Below are 20,742 nucleotides of genomic sequence, written 5' to 3'. Positions count from 1 at the left end.
CATGAATTCAAACACAAGTAATGAACTAAGTAGTCATCACATACTTTTTAATCACCAATAACCAGAGAAGACCAGCTAACCCATGAACCAAAGGGCCATTCTTGGTATAGTCTTGTACATCAATCTAGAAGAGTCTACCACCTTTAAGGTTACTTAATTTGTGAGATTCTTCAGCAGGAGATAGAAATGATACTTAATGTATATTAATAGAGATCCTACACAACTACCTATTTTTCAAGCTGAGTTTCATAATAAAATCTGCTTATAAGTTTATTCATGTTTTAAGAAATAATAAAAATAGCTACCATTTATATAACCAATATTATAACTTACTGAATGCTTACCATGAGCCAGGCCCCAGGCTAAGCAATTTATATATAGTGTATCACAGAATCCTTTCAATGACAGAGTGAGGCGCTCTCAAAAATTACATTAACGAAAAGTTTAAATTAACTTAAATTAACAGATGAGCAGAAGAAGTAGGAAATTAAACTCATTTCATCAGGCTCCAAAGTTCAGGCTCCTAACCACTACACTATGCTGTCAGTGATACATTATAAGGTCTCTCAATATGAAAAGAAATCGTAGGAAAATATAAATTGTGAGGTTTCACTACATAATTTTCCTAGTAAAAAGACAGAGTACAATACTAGTAACAAAATTAGAAATGGAACTGATTTTGGGATCATATATAAAATAACATGGATTCTTTTCCTGTGAAAGTAGAACCAGACTGCCAAAAATGGCAATTCTTAAAAAAAGAGATTCTTTTCAGTGATGAATGTCCATATGTCCATTACCAACTGCTCAAAGGAAGCAACAAATCAAACTTGCTAACTGAAAAAAACATTTAATTATCATTTACAAGATACATCTTTGTTTTTTTGTTTGTTTGTTTTTGAGACAGTCTTGCTCTGTCACCCAGGCTGGAGTGCAGTGGCACAATCTCAGCTCTCTGCAACCTCCGCCTCCCAGGTTCAAGCAATTCTCCTGCCTCAGCCTCCTGAGTAGCTGGGATTATAGGTGTCCGCCACCACGCCCAGCTAATTTTTGTATTTTTAGTAGAGATGGGGTTTCACCATGTTGGTCAGGCTGGTCTCGAACCCCTGACCTTGTGATCCACCTGCCTTGGCCTCCCAAAGTGCTGGGATTACAGGCGTGAGCCACCGTGCCAGCCTTACAAGATACATCTTTAAGAAAAACTTTTTAAAACCACAAATCAGTAATAATTAAACTGACACAAGGTGATATATTTAGTAACCAGCTTAATCCATTATTCATTACAATAAATAAAATTACTTGAAGTATTCTCATGAGACACTGTTGACCAAATAATTACAATTCATTCCCAAACACATTTTGAAATGAAAAAGACAAGCTTTGTTTAGATTCACTGATTTTATCATCTTAACTCTCTTGCTTATGGTTTATTTATAATATGGTTTTCTTGCTATCAATACATCACAAAATATTTCATGCTCACAGAAAATCATGAAATTACATTTATGAGGCTGAGGCGTGGTTGCTCACGCCTGTAATCCCGGCACTTTGGGAGGCTGAGGCGAGTGGATGGCTTGAGCTCAGGAGTTCAAGACCGGCCTGAGCAACATGGCAAAACCCCACCTCGATTTAAAAAAAAGAAAAGAAATCACATTTGTAAATTCTTAGCTATGAAGGGAGCCTTAAAAAAGGGACCTATTTTACCTATATCAACTTACCACCACAATCATCCCTCACACCATCAGAATCTATCCCATTTTCTGGAAGGGAAATCACATATCAGGATGGACTAATGGGAGGAGCTCACTCTCATTTTGTAGTTCATCCCTGTGCAGCCCAATCAGAAGGAGTGGGCCTAAGTACATGCAACAAATAGATATTCATACCTGCTTGTATGCTGTGACACTTGTTGAACTAAAAACCTTCTGGGATTGGCAAGGACCAGAGCTACTATAGCAATAGCTCCCACAGTTCTCACAACAGTTCATGGTGAGGTTGTTTGTAGAGTGAAATTTTGAAAAACAGGCATCACTACAAAGACCATGTACCACATTTTGATATTTAACTTCAAATCGAGTCTAGGAAATAAACACACACATACACACACAAAATAAGCAGAGCCAGTTAAAAAAAATCTCTTTGAGCAGAATCCCAATAAAAGTAAAATGTAACTTACATCAGCATTCTTCTGACACATACTGCACTTAGTTGAAATGCTTTTGGTATATATGGTAACAACAGGTTTTTTCTTTAGCTCATAAGATGACAAGCATGATTGGCTGCAGAAATCTTTGCTAGGATAGGAATTCTCAAAGCGAGTTGTGATCACATCCTTAGGATTTAAAATGTCTCTAAAAATAAATAACAAAGGTAAAAATGAAATGTATTCTTCACAACTGTAACTTCCTCCTCTTTGTGAGCTGAAATAACACTTACTAAGGGCAGGTATTGTATGGTAGAAAAAGGATAAGGCATCTGCAAACCTGGGTTTGACAATGAGTTCTGCTATTTATCAGGTGAGTGACAATGAATGATGTAATTACTATCTCAATTTCTTCATGTATAAAATGGGGCTCATAATACCTAATTCATGAATTTGTCAAGAGTGAATTATATTTAAAATATAGCCAGCCAGGGCCAGGTGCAGTGGCTCACGCTTGTAATCCCAGCACTTGGGGAGGCCGAGGTGGGCGGATCATGAGGTCAGGAGTTCGAGACCAGCCTGGCCAACGTGGTGAAACCTCGTCTCTACTAAAAATACAAAAACTAGATGGGCGTGGTGGTGGGCGCCTGTAATCCCAGCTACTCGGGAGGCTGAGGCAGGAGAATTGCTTGAACCTGGGAGATGGAGGTTGCAGTGAGCCGAGATTGTGCCACTGCACCCCAGCCTTGGCAACAGAGCTAGACTCCGTCTCAAAAAAAAAATATATATATATATATATATAAAAAATATATAGTATATACTATATATATTTTATATATATAAAATATATAGTATATACTATATATATTATATATATAAAATATATAGTATATATAACATATATATAATATATATAAAATATATATAACATATATATAAAATATATATATACTATATATAAAATATATATAAAATATATATAAAATATATATAAAATATATATAAAATATATAAAATATATATAAAATATATATAAAATATATATAAAATATATAAAATATATATAAAATATATATAAAATATATAAAATATATATAAAATATATAATATATATATAATATATATAAAATATATATATAATATATATAAAATATATATATTATATAAAATATATATATTATATATAAAATATATATATTATATATAAAATATATATATTATATATAAAATATATATATTATATAAAATATATATATTATATATAAAATATATATTTTATATATAAAATATATATTATATATATAATATATATATATTATATATATTATATATATAAAAAATATATATATTATATATATAAAAAATATATAAAATATATAAAAAATATATATATAAAATATATATATTATATATATAAAATATATATAATATATATATAAAATATATATATATTATATATAAAATATATATATATTATATATAAAATATATATATATTATATATATAAAATATATATATTATATATATATAATATATATATATTATATATATATAATATATATATTATATATATATAAAATATATATATATTATATATATATAAAATATATATATAATATATATTATATATATATAAAATATATATATATTATATATATATAAAATATATATATATTATATATATATAAAATATATATATATTATATATATAAAATATATATATAATATATATAAAATATATATATATAGCCAGCCAGATGCTGAAAACAAAAATAGGAAGGCTTCCAGCCCCAACCAAGTTTCCTCTGCTATAGCCAATGGGACCAGTCAGTGTCCACCCCACAACTCCAGACCACAAGACACTAGTTCTGTTACTAGCCAGAGGCTGCCCAAAGTAGAACTGAAATGAGACAATAAATGAATTTTTTCTTTTTTTTTTTTTTTTTTTTTGTGAGACGGAGTCTCGTTCTGCTGCCAGGGCTGTAGTGCAGTGTCACAATCTCAGCTCACTGCAACCTCCACCTCTCGGGTTCAAGCGATCCTCCTGTCTCAGCCTCCCGCCCGAGTAGCTGGGACACAGGCACGTGCTACCATGCCAGGCTAATTTTTGTATTTTTAGTACAGACGGGGTTTCGCCATATTGGCCAGGCTGGTCTCAAATTCCTGACCTCGCGATCCGCCTGCGTCGGCCTTCCAAAGTGTTGGGATTACAGGCATAAGCCACCGTGTCCAGCCAAGACAATAAATGAAATGTTTAAAAATTAAAAGTGCAAGATTTTGAGAAACAAATGAGCTAACAGAAGACAAAAAATAAGCATGATATATGACAAAAGGGCTGTTAAGGCTTTGTATCAGAGGACAGATGGAAACAAGAACGAGACAGGAAGAACAAAAATAATTGGGTGGTTCTGTGAGATTCCTAGAGCCAATTTGTAAGAGCTAATTATTGCAATAAGCACAAATAGCAATACCCTGGTAAAACAGAGGCTAAGTATTGCCATTCTTCTGACAAGTATAAAAACCAAAGGAAATAGTCACTAATTATAAACACTAGTGCAGGCCACAAAGTAAATAATAATGGCAATAATATATACTACAATAAGTGTGTTGAGTAATTACTATGTGCCAAGCATTATTCTCTTTACTCAAATTACCCAAATACCACAAAAATGGTGGAGTGCAGTGGCTCACCCCCATAATCCTAGCACTTTGGAAGGCCAAGGCAGAAGGATTGCTTGAGCCCAGGGAGTTCAAGACTCCAATGAGCCATGATCACGCCACTGCACTCCAGCCTGGGCAACAGAGCAAGACCCAACCTCTACAAAAAAAAATTTTTTAATTAGCAGGGCATGCTGGCTCATGCCCATGGTCTCAGTTACTCAGGATGCTGAGGTGGGAGGATTGCTTGAGCCCGGGAGGTAGAGGCTGCAGTGAGCTGGGATCACGCCACTGCACTCCAGCCTGGGTGACAGAGTGAGACCCTGTCTCAAAAAAAAAAAAAATCCCCAAACCACTATGAGGTTAAGTATTACTGTAACTGCCACTTTACAGATGAGGAAACTGAATGAGAGGTCTAAGTCATATTGCTAGTAGGCAGTAAAGCTCAAATACTAATCCAGGCAATCTGATTCTAGTCTATGGAATTAATTATTCCACTATCCTGCCTCCCATCCTGCACCTTTATTATACAGGTGTGTTCAATGGTAAACCATGAGAAAATAACAACAACAAAAATTATTTTAATTCTTTAAAACTCAACTGTAAAAATGTGACAGCAAATCTTAGAAACCAAAAGAATATGCTTATACACAGATGAAGTATTAATTTTGAAAAGTGATTTTTCTACTGAAAACAGAGCAATAAAGAGTTTCACTTAATAAGGTGAATCTGCCAGTGGCATAATAAGTACAAAAATAGCAAGTAAAAATATGTAAATCAAAGAGAATGACTTTATAATGAAAATCTGTGCACATAAATTATAAACGTACTCTGAACCTTACACATGCAAATGAGTGTTATACCATAACATTTACCGTAGAAAAACCACACCTTCCAACAATAACATAGCTCAAAACATTTTTCTAATTTTTTTAAGATAAAACTTAAGATAAACCCTTAGACTATTTTTTAACTTTTAATTTTATAAATATCATGTTTTAACAGTATGACTTAATTTAATTAGCTACTATATTGGCCTGATTAAGGTATCAAGCAGCCTTTGAAAATTTGTAAAAATCAAACGCATGCTGGAAAGATAAGAATCTGTCTCCTAACCTTATGCTAAAAAGTCACTGACAGGGTGACTACTTTTAAGAAAACAACAGGCATTTGGATGTATAAGTTGTGTTATGTTCTTTAAAATTATTTAATTTTATTTTGGTATTTGGTATGTTGAAACGATATCTAAAAATAGAAAACTAAGTTTACTCTTTCAGATTAGTTTCATGAGAATGACATAAAAGCGTTAATTAGAAGGGTATCTTGCAACAAACTAATTTAGAGTATATAAATATTTTAAAATTCCTCTCTCCTGGCCACATGTGATGGCTCACACCAATAGTCCCAGCACTTTGGGAGGCTGAGGCAGGCTAATTGCTTGAGCCCAGCAGTTTGAGACTACCCTGGGCAACACAGCAAAACCATCTCTACAAAAAATACAAAAATTAGTCGGGCATGGTGGTGTGCGCCTGTGGTCCCAGCTACTTGAAAGGCTGAGGTGGGAGGATCATCTGAGCCCGGGGAGTTCAAGGCTGCAGTGAGCTGTGATCACGCCACCGCACTCCAGCATGGGCAACAAAAGAAAAAAAAAATCCTCTCTCCTCTTTAGTTGGAAATTTCCACATAGCAGGATCTACTTTTAGATAGTTTAAGTCAAGACACAAAGCAGATAAACATGGCCAAAGACAAAATAGGGGCCTACAAGTGATATGTTAAGTATACATAGTAATATGTATTATATACACATATATTATATTTAATATATTCATAATATTAATTATAAATAGTAACACACGATATAATTTTTATTATTAATAATAACAGGATTCCATTTTTTAAGTACTTGCTATGTGCTAGGCCATTTGCTAACACTGTCTCATTAAAGTCCTAGGAAGCAACTATTATTTACTGATGAGAAACAGAGGCTTAGAAAGTTAAATATCTAGCCCGAAGTCACAGAGATAAATGACAGAGCCACAATTTAAAAGCAATCTCTTACTGTTTTTTGCCTGTAGTGACTATTAACAACACACTGTATTCCTCAAATTACACTACCACAGAAATAGGCAAAATATGCCAAATCCTTCAAATGTACTAAGGCAGGGAAAGATTTATGTGACTTTGTTGCTGTTTTTTCCTCTCTCTGCATCTAAGCATTATTGTAAAGCAACAATGACCCCACAAGGACATTAGAAATAAACACATTTTTGTGACCATGTAGAGTTTTTACTTTTTAAAGAATTAAATAGCTTTCGTATACTATTAAAAGAGTGATATTATTTTATGCTATACCAAGTAACTTTCAAGACAACTGTTAAATAAATTTAAATGGTGGATGTCTACAATTACAGGATAGTCCTGCAATTCCCACATGTCATTTGTTATTTCTTTCCATAGTAAAATTTAAAGTGATAGAAAACTGGTTTAGGCAATATTCTAACAGCAAGTCACTTATTTAATGTTGCAAAACTTTAAAATTGGCGAATTCTTCCATTAACTAAAAAGTTATTTCTACAGATACATGCTAAAGAGATTTAAAGTATCAACAGCATGTTTGAACTAAACAATATACACACTAAAAAAAAGGTAAAGTAAAAAGGGATGTTAAGAATTTTATACTTCGAGCAGTTTGTGCAGGTTTTCTTGGGAGGAGGTGGCAGGCAGGCAGGTGAAGAATGTCTGGTGATGCATCGTGTGGAGCAGAAGAGCTGAGTAGATCCTGTCTTATGATATGCAGTTTGGCCCTTATAAAGCATTTTTTTACAACCAGAACAAAAAACCTTAATAGCAACAGCTGGAACTGAAGGAAGCAATACACTTGGGCCAGATGATGCAAAAGAAAGCTGAAAGCCTGGGTTCAACTGCTGGGCTATCAAAACAAAATAAAAAAAGTTTTAGTATCAATACTAATGCATATACAGTCTCAGTCTCTCTCTCTCTCTCTCTCTCTCTCTTTTTCTTTTTCTGAGACAGGGTCTCACTGTCACCCAGGCTGGAGTGCAGTGGTGCAATCAAGGCTCACTGAAGCCTCAAACTCCCAGGATTAACCAATCCTCCCGCCTCAGCCTCTTGAGTAGCTAGGAATACAGGCACATGCCACCACACCCAGCTAATTTTTTTTTAATTTTTAGCAAAGATAAGGTATGTTGCCCAGACTGGTCTCAAACTTCTGAGCTCAAGCAATCCTCCTGCCTCAGCCTCCCAAGTTGCTGAGATTACAGGTGTTAGCCACTAAACCCGGCCCAGTCTCTCTTTTTTAGGACAAATTCCCAATCTTGAAATCCAGTTAATGAGGCAATAAGCGCTCCAAAACAGAGGTTTCAATTTTTTTTTTAACCATTACTCAACGCAGGAAATACATTTAATATTATAACCCAGTTCTCACATACATATGTCTGTAAATGTGGGGATGTACGTACAATTTAATCACTGAAACAGAAGTTTTATGAAACAATATGTTTCCTTACTACACATATCATATTCTGATATAATCTTATTCTATTTTTTAAAACGCTGAAGAAAACCAGCTACTCACAGTTTGAAAAACCACAGCTCTAAAGAAAGAGAAAGACATACATGAAAAGATGCTTTCCCTCAATTTTATAAGTCAGAATAAGCAAATACTAATTGTAATTAACCTATACAGTTCCATTTCTTACCAATAGGTCTCTCATTCACTGAAGACACACCACCAATTTTCAATTTACTTTCTTGAGTTTTTGGCTGTTGGACACATCCATACTCCTTTAAAAAAAAAAAAAGAAAAGAAAAAAGAGCAATGAATACAGTGTATGTAAGTAAACTAGAAATTCAAGCAAAAAAAAAAATTATTCTATCCTATTCATCTCTTTTTTTTTTTTGAGATGGAGTCTCACTCAGGCGCCCAGGCTGAAGTGCAGTGGCATGATCTCAGCTCATTGCAACCTCTGCCTCCCAGGTTCAAGTGATTCTTCTGCCTCAGCCACCCGAGTAGCTGGGACTACAGGTATATGCTACCACACCCAACTATTTTTTGTATTTTTAGTAGAGACAGGGTTTCACCATATTGGCCAGGCTGGTCTCAAACTCCTGACCTCGTGATCCACCCACCTCAGCCTCCCAAAGTGCTGGGATTACAGGCGTGAGCCACCACAGCCGGCCCTATTCATCTCTTAAACAGTCTAATCATAAGTACCTTCACAAACACCTCAAAAGTCAAAATTTACAAGTTATTACACTAATCTTTACAAAGACAATCTTTCAGAATTAGAGAATCTTTTAAAATACTTTTATCTACTTTTCAAATGGAATTTTGATATATGGGAGTAACACATAGCTATTCCAAATGCTGAGCACTACCTATTTTTTAGGTAGCGCGTTTAAAAGGGGGTAATAAATGAAAAAAAAAATTTTTTTTTTTTTTTGACATGGAGTCTCATTCTGTCACCCAGGCTGGAGTGCAATGGCGTGATCTTGGCTTACTGCAACCTCCAACACTCAGGTTCAAGCAATTCTCCTGCCTCAGCCTCCCAAGTAGCTGGGAATACAGGCTTGCGCTACCACACCAGGCGAATTTTTGTGTTTTTTTCCAGTAGAGACGGGGTTTTGCTATGTTAGCCAGGCTGGTCTCGAACTCCTGACCTCAGGTGATCTGCCCACTTTGGCCTCCCAAAGTGCTGGGATTAAAGGTGTGAGCCACTGCACCTGGCAAAAAGGAGCAATAAATGAAATTAAATCTGGCTAGGCGTGGTGGCTTACACCTATAGTCCCAGCTACCCAGGAGGCTGAGGCAGGAGAATCACTTGAACCCGGGAGCAGGAGGCTGCAGTAAGCCGAGATTGTGCCACTGCACTCCAGCCTGGGCAACAGAGCGAGCCTCTGTCTCAAAAAAAAAAAAAAAAGAAAAAGAAAAAAAGAAAAGTTAAATCTGAATGATTTAGGGTTTGGATTTCAATCATTTTAGACTTACAAGCTGCCTTTTCTGTTAATGGCAGAAAAGATACAAGAGTGTCAATGCAATCTGCTCATTATACATAAAATCATCACAGACAAAATCCTATTTATTCTTACCACATTCTTTAAAACGTTTTAAAACAAAATGTAATCATGAAACATTTTTAAAATGTAAATGACTATCCTTATTCTGAAATTACAACCATCCTTTTTTTTTAATGTTAAAATACCCTTACATATTTCAAAACAGGAAGTTTTTAAAAAAGTCTTACTTTTCTGAATCAATGATGGTAATAAATGGCAGTTGTATTTTTAATCTCCCCACACGTAGCAAAATAAATGAGTAGCTATGTTAGTTCCAAAGTTACTTTAGAAATTTCTTTAGACTATTAAATGCCAAAAACTAGGAACCATTGCATTAATTCACCACTTCCCATGATATGTATTATGAGCACCCAAAGAGGTGCTCTCTGTAAGATATACCTTCTTTATAGATGAGGAAAGTGAAGCTAAGAGATGTTCAGCAACTTGCCCAAAGTCACAAAAAGACTACGTGCACATATGGGAATCAAATCCAGTCTCTCTTTTTTTCTTTTCGAGATGGAGCCTCGCTCTGTTGCCCAGGCTGGAGTGCAATGGTGCCATCTCGGCTCACTGCAACCTCTGCCTCCCAGGTTCAAGTGATCCTCAGCCTCCTGAGTAGCTGGGATTACAGGCACTCACCACCATGCCCAGCTAATTTTTGTATTTTTAGTAGAGACAGAGTTTCACCATGTTGGTCAGGCTGGTCTTGAACTCCTGACCTCAGGTGACCCACCCACCTCCACCTTCCAAAGTGCTGGGATTACAGGCATGAGCTACCGCACCCAGCCAGTCTCTCTGTTCTAAAACCCAAGATAGCACTGTCATGGATGTGAAAATATAAAGTAATTACTACAATGAATTCAAACTCTGGTCCAATTGAAATTAAGTTCCCCTGTTGTAGTAGTCTGCTATGGTAACAGCAGTTACCATAATAAATCATTTCATCACTTATTTGGAAAATTTGATTAACGCCTAACATTCATCCTTCCCCTTACACACACATTAGATCACATCCATTATGGACAATATCTGTTTTTTTCACCCCTGTATACCCAATCACCCAACACAGTCAACATAACAGTAATGACTATAGGTTCTAACAGCAGACAGAAACAGATATGATCTTGACTCCTAAACAAGCTATTTAATCTTCCTTAGTTTCAATTTCTTTATCTGTAAAATAAAGATAATATTACATAACCCATAGGGCCAACGGGGAGAGAGGGGGTAAATGACAATATAAATAAGGTATACAGAATGACATCTTACAGTCAGTCAAAAGCAAGCACGATATGTACACAAAATGCTAGTTCTTTTTTTTTTTCTTTTGAGACGGAGTTTTGCTCTTGTTGCCCAGGCTGGCGTGCAATGGCGGATCTCAGCTCACCACAATCTCCGTCTCCAGGGTTCAATCGATTCTCCTCCCTTGGCCTCCCGAGTAGCTGGGATTACAGGCATGCACCACCACGCCTGGCTAATTTTGTATTTTTAGTAAAGACGGGGTTTTTCCATGTTGGTCAGGCTGGTCTTGAACTCCTGACCTCAGGTGATCCGCCCGCCTTGGCCTCCCAGAGTGCTGGGAGTACAGGCGTGAGCCACTGCATCTGGCCAAAATGCTAGTTCTCATACTTATTTATTAGTTTCATAACTGGCATTTAATAAATACTTGCTAAATGAAGGAATCTAAGTCTATTCAATCCAAAGTGCATGTTCTTAAACACTATACTTAAATAACAATATTTATTGACACTTGCAAAATGAAGAGGACATTAAAAGTATTATATACATCTTCAAATTACCAAAATGAGTGTTTAAGATTCAATAAAATTTTTTTTTTTTTTTGGAGATGGAGTCTTGCTCTGTCACCCACGCTGGAATGCAGTGGCGCGATCTCAGCTCACTACAAGCTCCGCCTCCCAGGTTCACGCCATTCTCCTGCCTCAGCCTCCGGAGTAGCTGGGACTACAGGCGCCCACCACCAAGCCTGGCTAATTTTTTTGTATTTTTAGTAGAGACGGGGTTTCACCATGTTAGCCGGCATGGTCTCGATCTCCTGACCTCGTGATCTGCCCATCTCGGCCTCCCAAAGTGCTGGGATTACAGGCATGAGCCACCGCGCCCAGCCAGATTCAATACAAATTACTTTGCCTTATCAACTCAATTTCTAAAATGTTTCTAGTATTTCTGTTATATTTCCCTGACCAGTTTCTTTTATCTCACAAAGTAATTTTTCTAAACCTTCATAGCTCACAAGTCCCAACTCCACATCTTTCCTGCTCATTGATGTTTCAATTTCACCAGGTAAAAACAAGTAACTAAGAACTCCCTCAACATCCCTCAACCCCCTCCACCTTACCTACAAATTGCTCAGCAAACTGTCCTGCTATCTTACAGGAAAAGGAAACCTTCTTTTTAGCTATAGCTGAAATAATGCTATTTTAGAATAATTGTGTTCCAAGTATTGCAAGCAATATACTTATAGTAAAAATTACCATTGTTTATTTGATAGCCAAATTTAACGTGGCATCCTGTATTTTATCTGGAAGCCCTACATCTCCAAGTAGATAACTTTCCAATCTCCAAATCCCAGATTTTTATGTGCAAATGCCTCCTTGTACAATTTACCACTTGAATGTCCCACAAGCCCTTTAAACACAACAGACCTCAAACTGCACTTAGTACTTCCTCCAAAATCCTGTTCTAATCCCTCAGTAAATGGTATCACCATAAACCCCAAAACCTGTAAGTATCCTTGGACTCCTCTTTGACCTTCACACCTCATAAACAATCTCTAAATTTGATCAATCCTACCTAACCATTTTTAAATCTATTATCTTTTCCCACTTTATTATTGATACTCAACTATTAAACACACCACATTCTCTCACCCCTCCATGACGTGGCTATTTTCTCTGCTATATTTTCTCTGTCTGAAACTCTTAGTCAATTGTTATAATTCAATTGCTACCTGCTATGTGAAACCTTCCTCTCCTTCCCATATAGATTTAGGGCTCCTTCCCCTATGCTCCCAATGCACCTCACACAATTTTAAAGTACTTACATAAGACTGTGATTTTGTTTTTTTTTTTTTTTCAGATGGAATATTGCTCTGTTGCCCAGGCTGGAGTGCAGTGGAGCAACCTCTGTTCACTGCAGCCTCTGCCTCCTGGGTTCAAGTGATTCTCCTGCCTCAGCCTCCCCAGTAGCTGAGATCACAGGCATGCGGCACGAAGCCTGGCTAATTTTTTTGTATTTTTAGTAGAGATGTGGTTTCACCATGTTGGCCAGGCTGGTCTTGAACTCCTGACCTCAAGTGAGCCATCTACCTCGGCCTCCCAAAGTGCTGGGATTACAGGTATGAGCCACCACTCATGGCCTTGATTTTGTATTTGCATAAAAGGTGGCACAGGCCAGGCACGGTGGCTCACGCCTGTAATCCCAGCACTTTGGGAGGCCAAGGCAGGTAGAGTTCGAGACCAGCCGGCCAACATGGTGAAACCCCGTCTCTATTAAAAATACAAAAATTAGCCAGGTGTGGTGGTGGGCGCCTGTAATCCCAGCTACTCGGCAGGCTGAGGCAGGAGAACTGCATGAACCCAGGAGGTGGAGGTTGCAGTGAGCCGAGATGGCGCCACTGCACTTCAGCCTGGGCTACAAAGCAAGACTCTATCCCCCCCACCCCAAAAAAAAAAAAAAGAAAAAAAAAAAGGTGGCACAAAGCAACAGAAAGCATACAAGTTTGAAGACAATTAGGTTTAAATGAGAATGCATAAGATATGCTTAGCATAGCTTCTCACAAGGCACAGTCACTCAACAAATATTACTTCTCTCATTCTCATAACTTTTCTCTCCATTACACTATCAATTACCTTGAGAGCAGAAGTCCTATCTTTTCATCTCTGTAGCCTTTCTGAAAACAAAGTAACTAATACAGTTTACCACCCTGGTTAAGGGTTTGGACTCTTGAATCAGACTGCTGGAGTCCAAATCCTGACTCAACCATTTATTAATTATGTGACTTTTAACAGGTTACTATCTAGGACTCAGCTTCCTTATGGGTAAAGTGGGAAGAGAAACAGTACTTAACTCAGGGTTGTGAGCATCGAATGGATTAAGGTATGTAAACTGCTCAAAACGATGTTCAAGTATTATGGATTACAGTAGGCAAGAATAAAAACTCACTGAATGAATATGAATACTCAACATATATGAATATAAGGACTAAACTGTAACTTTTTTTTTTTAGATGGAGTCTCCCTTTGTCGTCCAGATTGGAGTGCAGTGGTGCAATCTCAGTTCACTGCAACCTCCGCCTCCCAGGTTCAAGTGATTCTCATGCCTCAGCCTCCTGAATAGCTGGGATGACAGGCGCCCACCACCATGCCCAGCTAACTGTTGTATTTTTAGTAGAGACAGGGTTTCACCAGGTTGGCCAGGCTGGTCTTGAACTCCTGACCTCAAGTGATCCGCCCACCTCAGCCTCCCAAACTGCTGGGGTTATAGGCACAAGCCACCGCGCCTGGCCTTCAACTATAATTTTAATATCCAGAACAAACTCTTAGAAAATCAGAAAATAAAAAACATTTCTATTTATCTCTTATTTTCCAATATTCAAAGGAGATTCATCAATGCAACATAGAAAATAATACACAATTTGTTCAATTGGCTTTTCAATCATAGTCTACAACCTCAATCATGAAAAAATATAGCCTATTCACCTGAAAACATTAATATAAACCAAAGACAACTGAGCAGTTCCTACCCTCTTAAATTTACAATGTAAGCTGCTAGGGAGATTTCCATTATCACAATTTTTATATTCAGAAAGAACATTTAATTAACTTAAAGCACATTATTTGTTAAGTGTATAGGCAAGGTATAATGAAAGAAATATTGCATCTGGAGTAACAACAAACTGGTTTGTATCCCAGTTTTACCATGAGATATTGGTGAAGTCACTTATTCCTTCAGGTTCAGTTTCCTTATATGTGAAAGAGGCTCTTTTATTCCAATTATTGAACATGTACTTTGTGCCAAATCCTGTGCTAGGAATTGGAGATTCAGGTCAATAAGACCAATTTCTGACTTCAGAGAGACTGCAGTCTAGTGTGTCAATGAAAGATGAGGAGATGGCCAGATTAGTATAATCAGCATGAAGACAAAATTCATTGACCTGTAGATACCATAATAAAAGTGACTGCACTATACAATTAAAGAGAGAGAACAGCTCATTCTACTTGTGAGAAACTTCATCTTAAAAAAGGACAAAATTTTGCCAGCCTACCTAGCTTATTTCTTCTTCCACTGGCACAAGAAATGGCAGGTGCAAAGACAAGGAAATAAAATGCAACCGAGTTTTAGAAGACAGTTTTGAGTGAACTGCAAATAGTTGGCAGCAGCATAGATTAGAAAAGGTGGGAACAATGAATGATGACACTGGAGAGGGAAACAAAGGCCTAAACATGGATGATTTGGATGTCACATTGAAAGATCTTTGCTTTATCACACTGGAGGAAACAGGGCCTTTAAAGGGAGAAATATCACTCGATCTATACAGTACAATGGCATCACTGTAGAGTGTTTTGATGGGATATGTGACTGAAGGAAGGAGAATAGGTAGGAAACTATTATAAAAGTCCAAATGAAAAATAATGAAATAGTTCAGGCATGATGGCTCATGCCTGTAATCCCAGCACTTTGGGAGGCCAAGGCAGGAGGATTGCTTGAGGTCAGGAGTTCAGGACCAGCCTGGGCAACATAAGGAGACCCCATCTCTACAAAAACTAGCTGGGTGTGGTGGAGCATGTTTGTGGTCAGCTACCTGGGAGGCTGAGATGGGAGGATCGTTTAGAGTGCAGTGGCCATACTCACACCACTGCACTCCAGTATGAGCAACAAAGTGAGACCCTGTCTCAAAAAAAGGAAACAAAAAAAAGAGAGAGAGAAATAATGAAATACAGAAGAACATCATGGGTCAGATGCAAAAAATATTTAAAAGCTAAAATCCACAAAACCTGGCAAAGAAATGGTTACTTTAGGCAGAGAAAGAGTAAGAATTTACCATCTGGAGGGAAAACAAGTAGCATGGATGCCACCATGCCCCACTCCACATCTTACAGACACTACCTCAGAACTCTTCTTAGTCCAGCACTCTAGGAAGGCATAGAGTTCATGAGTGAAACAAAACCTACCTGACATCCCTGTCTTCTTATGATACTGCCTGTGGCTGGGCATGGTGGCTCACAACTATAATCCCAGCACTTTGAGAAGCCAAGGTGGGCAGAGCACTTGAGGTCAGGAGTTTTGAGATCAATCTGGCCAACATGGTGAAACCCAGTCTCTAACAAAAATATAAAAAATTAGCCAGGCATGGTGGCGCACACCTGTAATCCCAGCTACTCAGGAGGCTGAGGCAGAAGAATCGCTTGAACCTAGGAGGTGGAGGTTGCAGTGAGCCAAGATCGCACCACTGCACTCCAGCCTGGGAGTGACAGAGCAAGACTCCATCTCAAAAAAAAAAAAGAAATGATACTGCTTGTGATATGGTGTGAAAAATAAAATTGTTTTTTATTATTTTAAAATATAATTGCTTTGCTTATTCAATAAAGTCAATAACTATGAGTGTAAAGCAAAAGAACTGTCCCAGAAGAAAAATTCCTTGCCAAAACAACTAACTCATCTCTCCCATTGATTTTATTTTATTTTTTTGAGACAGAGTCTCGCTCTGTCGCCCAGGCTAGAGTGCAGTGGCACTATCTTGGCTCACTGCAAGCTCCGCCTCCTGGGTTCACGCCATTCTCCTGCCTCAGCCTCCCGAGTAGCTGGGACTACAGGCGCCCACCACCACGCCCGGCTAATTTTTTGTAGTGATGGGGTTTCACCGTGTTAGCCAGATGGTCTCAATCTCCTGACCTCGTGATCTGCCTGCCTCGGCCTCCCAAAGTGCTAGGATTACAGGCGTGAGCCACCGTGCCCAGCCTCCACATTGATTTCTGTGCTCTCCATTCTGGGTCCCTATGGGGTAGCCAGAATGATCTTTCCAAACACAAATCTGTTTCATCTTACTTTCTCACTTAAAACCCTACAATTGGCCAGGTGTGGTGGCTCACACCTGTAATCCTAGCACTTTGGGAGGCTGAGGTGGGTGGATCACCTGAGGTCAGGAGTTTGAAACCAGCCTGGCCAACATGGTGAAACCCCGTCTCTACTAAAAATACAAAAAATTAGCCAGGCATGGTGGCAGGCGCCTGTAATCCCAGCTACTGGGGAGGCTGAGGCAGGTGAATCACCTGAACCCGGGATGTGGAAGTTGCAGTGAGCCACCAAGATTATAACATTGCAGCAAAACTCCATCTCAAAAAACAAAAACAAAAACAAAAACAAAAAACCCTATAATGGCTATCGACTGCTCTTAGGATAAAAACCAAAATTTATAACAAGGTCCGCTAGGTCCTACATAATCCAGCCTTAAACTATATATACAGCCTTATCATAGAGAAGCAGAATAGCACAGGTTCTGGAGTCTGACCACCTGGATTTGAATCCAGTCTTTGTCATTTACTACTAACTGTGATCTGTGGTAAACTATTTGGCTTTTTTGAGCTTTGGTCTCCTCATCTGTAAAATGGGGATAATAATATGGTGGTAAGAATGGTGCCTGATACACACTTAAGCATATATAAGTATTAAGTTAATAATGTCACATATGATTATGATATAATATATACTACATACCGATATACTAATGCCATCTATTTTTATTGTTGTTGTTTTAATCATTATCATCATCACCATTTTCACACCTTTTCTGTTCCAGGCTCGCTGTTCCTGCAGGTCTTAAAAAGAACCATGCATCTTTCCAACTCAGGGCTTTCCTAGTCACAGTTCCCTCTGTCTGTAATACTCTTCTCCATGCCCTTTGCCTAATGAATTCATTCTTCATAATTCAGCTTACACATCCTTCCCTTAGAGAGGCCTTCCCTAGCCATCCCCAGGCCTCAGACCACAACCAAAACTAGGTCAGATTCCCCATTTTAGGCTTTTCTTCCAGAGTACTTGTCATAGTTTGTACTCTGGAACTATGACCAATACTTTTGTAATCTTGACCAATACTTGACCAATACTTTTGTAATCTCTGCCTCCTCTACTAACATATAAGCTCTACAAGGGAAGGGACTAAGCTGACTTTGCTCAATCCTAGATGCCCAGAGACTAGCACAGACCACAAATTCTTAACAGAATAAAGGAAAGTACTACCAGATACAAGAGAATTTTTTTTAAGTGACAAGTATGGAAAAATGGTAAATATCTTACTTTCCTTCCACACACAAAAAAATCACGTCGTTATTATAGCTTTCATTCAAAGAGCAAAAAACCAGCCAGGCATGGTGGCTCATGCCTGTAATCCCAGAACTTCGGGAGGCCAAGGTGGGTGGACTGCTTGAGCTCAGGAGTTTGAGATTAGCCTGGGAAACGTGGCCAAACTCCGTCTCTACCAAAAATACAAAAAAATAGTTGAGCACGTTGGTGTGTGCCCTGTGGTTCCAGCTACACAGGAGGCTGAGGTGGGAAGATCACTTGAGCCTGGGAGGTGGAGGCTGCAGTGAGCTAAGAAGATCGCACCACTGCACTACACCCTCAGTGACAGCGAGAGCCTGTCTCAGTTTAGGTTATTTTAAACTTACAAACCGGAAACCGTTTAACTAAAATTTTTCAGTTGACCAGATGGAAAAGAAGGAATTTTTTTAAATTTTTAAATCAAGATGAAATGCTTACTTGAGCATTGTCTGGTTCTTCTTTAATTTTGTCCAGAAGCTCCTGCTGCGGTACCACTGCTTTGCCACATTCACCATCCAAAGGTTCTTTCATTCTAATTTTTTACCTCAAAGAGTTCCTCAGGCTCAAACGAATGGATTTCTTCTTGGTAATGGATAGCTGGACACCTAAAATACATACTCAGGCTTATTCTCTCTTTTTTTCTTCAGGCTTATCTACATGAAAGAAAAACTTTGTGTTGAGTGCATGAGGCTTCACGGCTCAGCATTTGAAAAACAACTCTTCTGGGGCCACAACTAACTTTTTTCTTTCTTCCTGCTTTCTGTTCCTTCAGTAGCTACATAAGAAAACAGTTTTGGGGCAACAGCTCCCACTTCTCTAATATCTTTAAAGACACACAACACACTCCGGTCTTTCCTATGTTGAAGGTTATTGAAGGGAATTAGACCAGCAGACCAAGACGTGGGAGGAAGTTACCAAACTCTGAGAAGAACTGACTCAAGAAATAGTTTCTGACCCCATAAGAATCAGTACTTAGAGGCCCACGTCGGCTTTTATTTCTCAAAGAGGAGCACAACCACCTCCCTGCCCTGACCTATAACTCAACCTTCACTGGAAGCCTCCCTAAGGGCCCCATTTCTTGGCCTAACGCTAGATGTGAGCTCAAAATGCCATCCATCGCAGGCGAACAACAGGAACGCCCTTACTGAAAGTGAGTCACCTGCCTCTTTCAAGGTCTCCGTGTGAGGGGTGGGGGGCATCAAGCCCCTCCGAGCCCCGCTTCACAATCGCCTTCCTTTAGAAAAGAAACTCAATTGGCCATTCAGTAAATTCCCTTCCCCTAAAAGTCAAAAAACTAAACGGGACGAATTTAAACCTAAAACAAAAAGCTCTTCAAAGTTGTCTTTATCCGAATAGTCAGGGATGGAAACGGACAACTGGTTGAAAAGCCTGTTCCAAAGAAGAGATGAGAACTTTTGCGCACTCGCCACAAACATCTACGGGCGCTCATCCCTCCTCTGAGAACCGCACGCGTTCCGAAATTCTCCTTCCCACCAAGAATTCCCACTCCCATCATTGAGGACTAACGAGGCAATGTGGTCTCCGACTGAGAGCGGTGGACTAGCCAGTGAGTGTCAACGCATCCCTAAGGCGAAATTCGCAGCCGCCCCAGCCGCGTAGCCCACCTGGCACCGCCCCCACCGCAACGCCTCGTCACGTGGCGTGGCCTCCGCCCCGCCGTCCCGCCCACTACCACTGTGGCCGCACCCACCTTCTGTCGCCTCTCTGCTACCGGAGGAGCACTGGACGGGGAATTTGCGAATAGGAACCAAGTCCTCTGCGTCTAGACAGGGATTATTTTCTCTTCTGGAATTCCGCCTGATCCATCCCAACGCACCAGCCGGCCAACCACGCGTGCGCAGCCTTGGTCTCCGCCCTCTTTTCCCGTCAGGCTCCGGACCTGAGCTGAGTAGAACTTCCCAGCATTCCTCTTTCCTCAGTTATGGTTCACTTCTTAAAGAGACCGAGGCTCAATTGTGAAAAGGTGGAGATGGCATTAGAAGGCGCTGTAAGTGCTCTATAGAATTTTTTTTTTTTTTTTTTTTTTTTTTTTTTTGGAGACAGAGTATCACTCTGTTGCCCAGGCTGGGGTGCAGTGGCGCAATCTCGGCTAACTGCAACCTCCGCCTCCTGGGTTGAAGCGATTCTCCTGCCTCAGCCTCGCGAGTAACTGGGCTTACAGGCACGTGCCACCACACCTAGCTAACCTGTAGCATCCTTTAGTGCCCATTTCCTGAAAGGTGGCCTACTGAGAGAGCATGATATTAAATAATACTTGGCTTGCTGAGCACTTCACATGCACCATCCCACTTAATCCTCACCATTTAACCCTAAGAGGTATAATTTTTTAATCTCTTGAGATATAAATGAAAAAATTAACTTGCTCAAAATTGAGATTTGGTTTTTTTTATTCAACATTGTTTCACAGATACATGTATGATTTGTGACTGTTCATTCATTTTGACTGTTGTATAGTATTCTATTTTATGAATATGATACAATTTTAATCATCTACTATTGATGGACAT

At 38.7% G+C, this 20,742-nt stretch overlaps 1 protein-coding gene across 13 annotated transcripts in view; it reads right to left on the bottom strand.

Moving 5' to 3' along the window:
* The window catches only part of ZMYM6 (zinc finger MYM-type containing 6), a 46,426-nt gene extending 26,331 nt beyond the window's left edge, over window positions 1-20,095 (bottom strand). For 4 of the 13 annotated variants that reach the window (XM_063714016.1, XM_063714056.1, XM_063714107.1 and 1 more), the window contains exons 1-6: window positions 19,742-19,871; window positions 18,653-18,819; window positions 8,521-8,605; window positions 7,481-7,730; window positions 2,177-2,351; window positions 1,887-2,078 (exon numbers count right to left, since the gene is read on the bottom strand). In XM_063714016.1, the coding sequence (XP_063570086.1) occupies window positions 1,887-2,078; window positions 2,177-2,351; window positions 7,481-7,730; window positions 8,521-8,605; window positions 18,653-18,745 (795 nt within the window). In that variant the 5' untranslated portion in view covers window positions 18,746-18,819; window positions 19,742-19,871. 13 annotated transcript variants of the gene reach the window in all.
* Window positions 20,096-20,742: the final 647 nt, after the last annotated feature.

This window comes from Pongo abelii, chromosome 1 (genome assembly GCF_028885655.2).
Source record: "Pongo abelii isolate AG06213 chromosome 1, NHGRI_mPonAbe1-v2.0_pri, whole genome shotgun sequence".
NCBI lineage: Eukaryota > Metazoa > Chordata > Mammalia > Primates > Hominidae > Pongo > Pongo abelii.
This window is presented reverse-complemented; position numbering and strand designations above follow the sequence as displayed.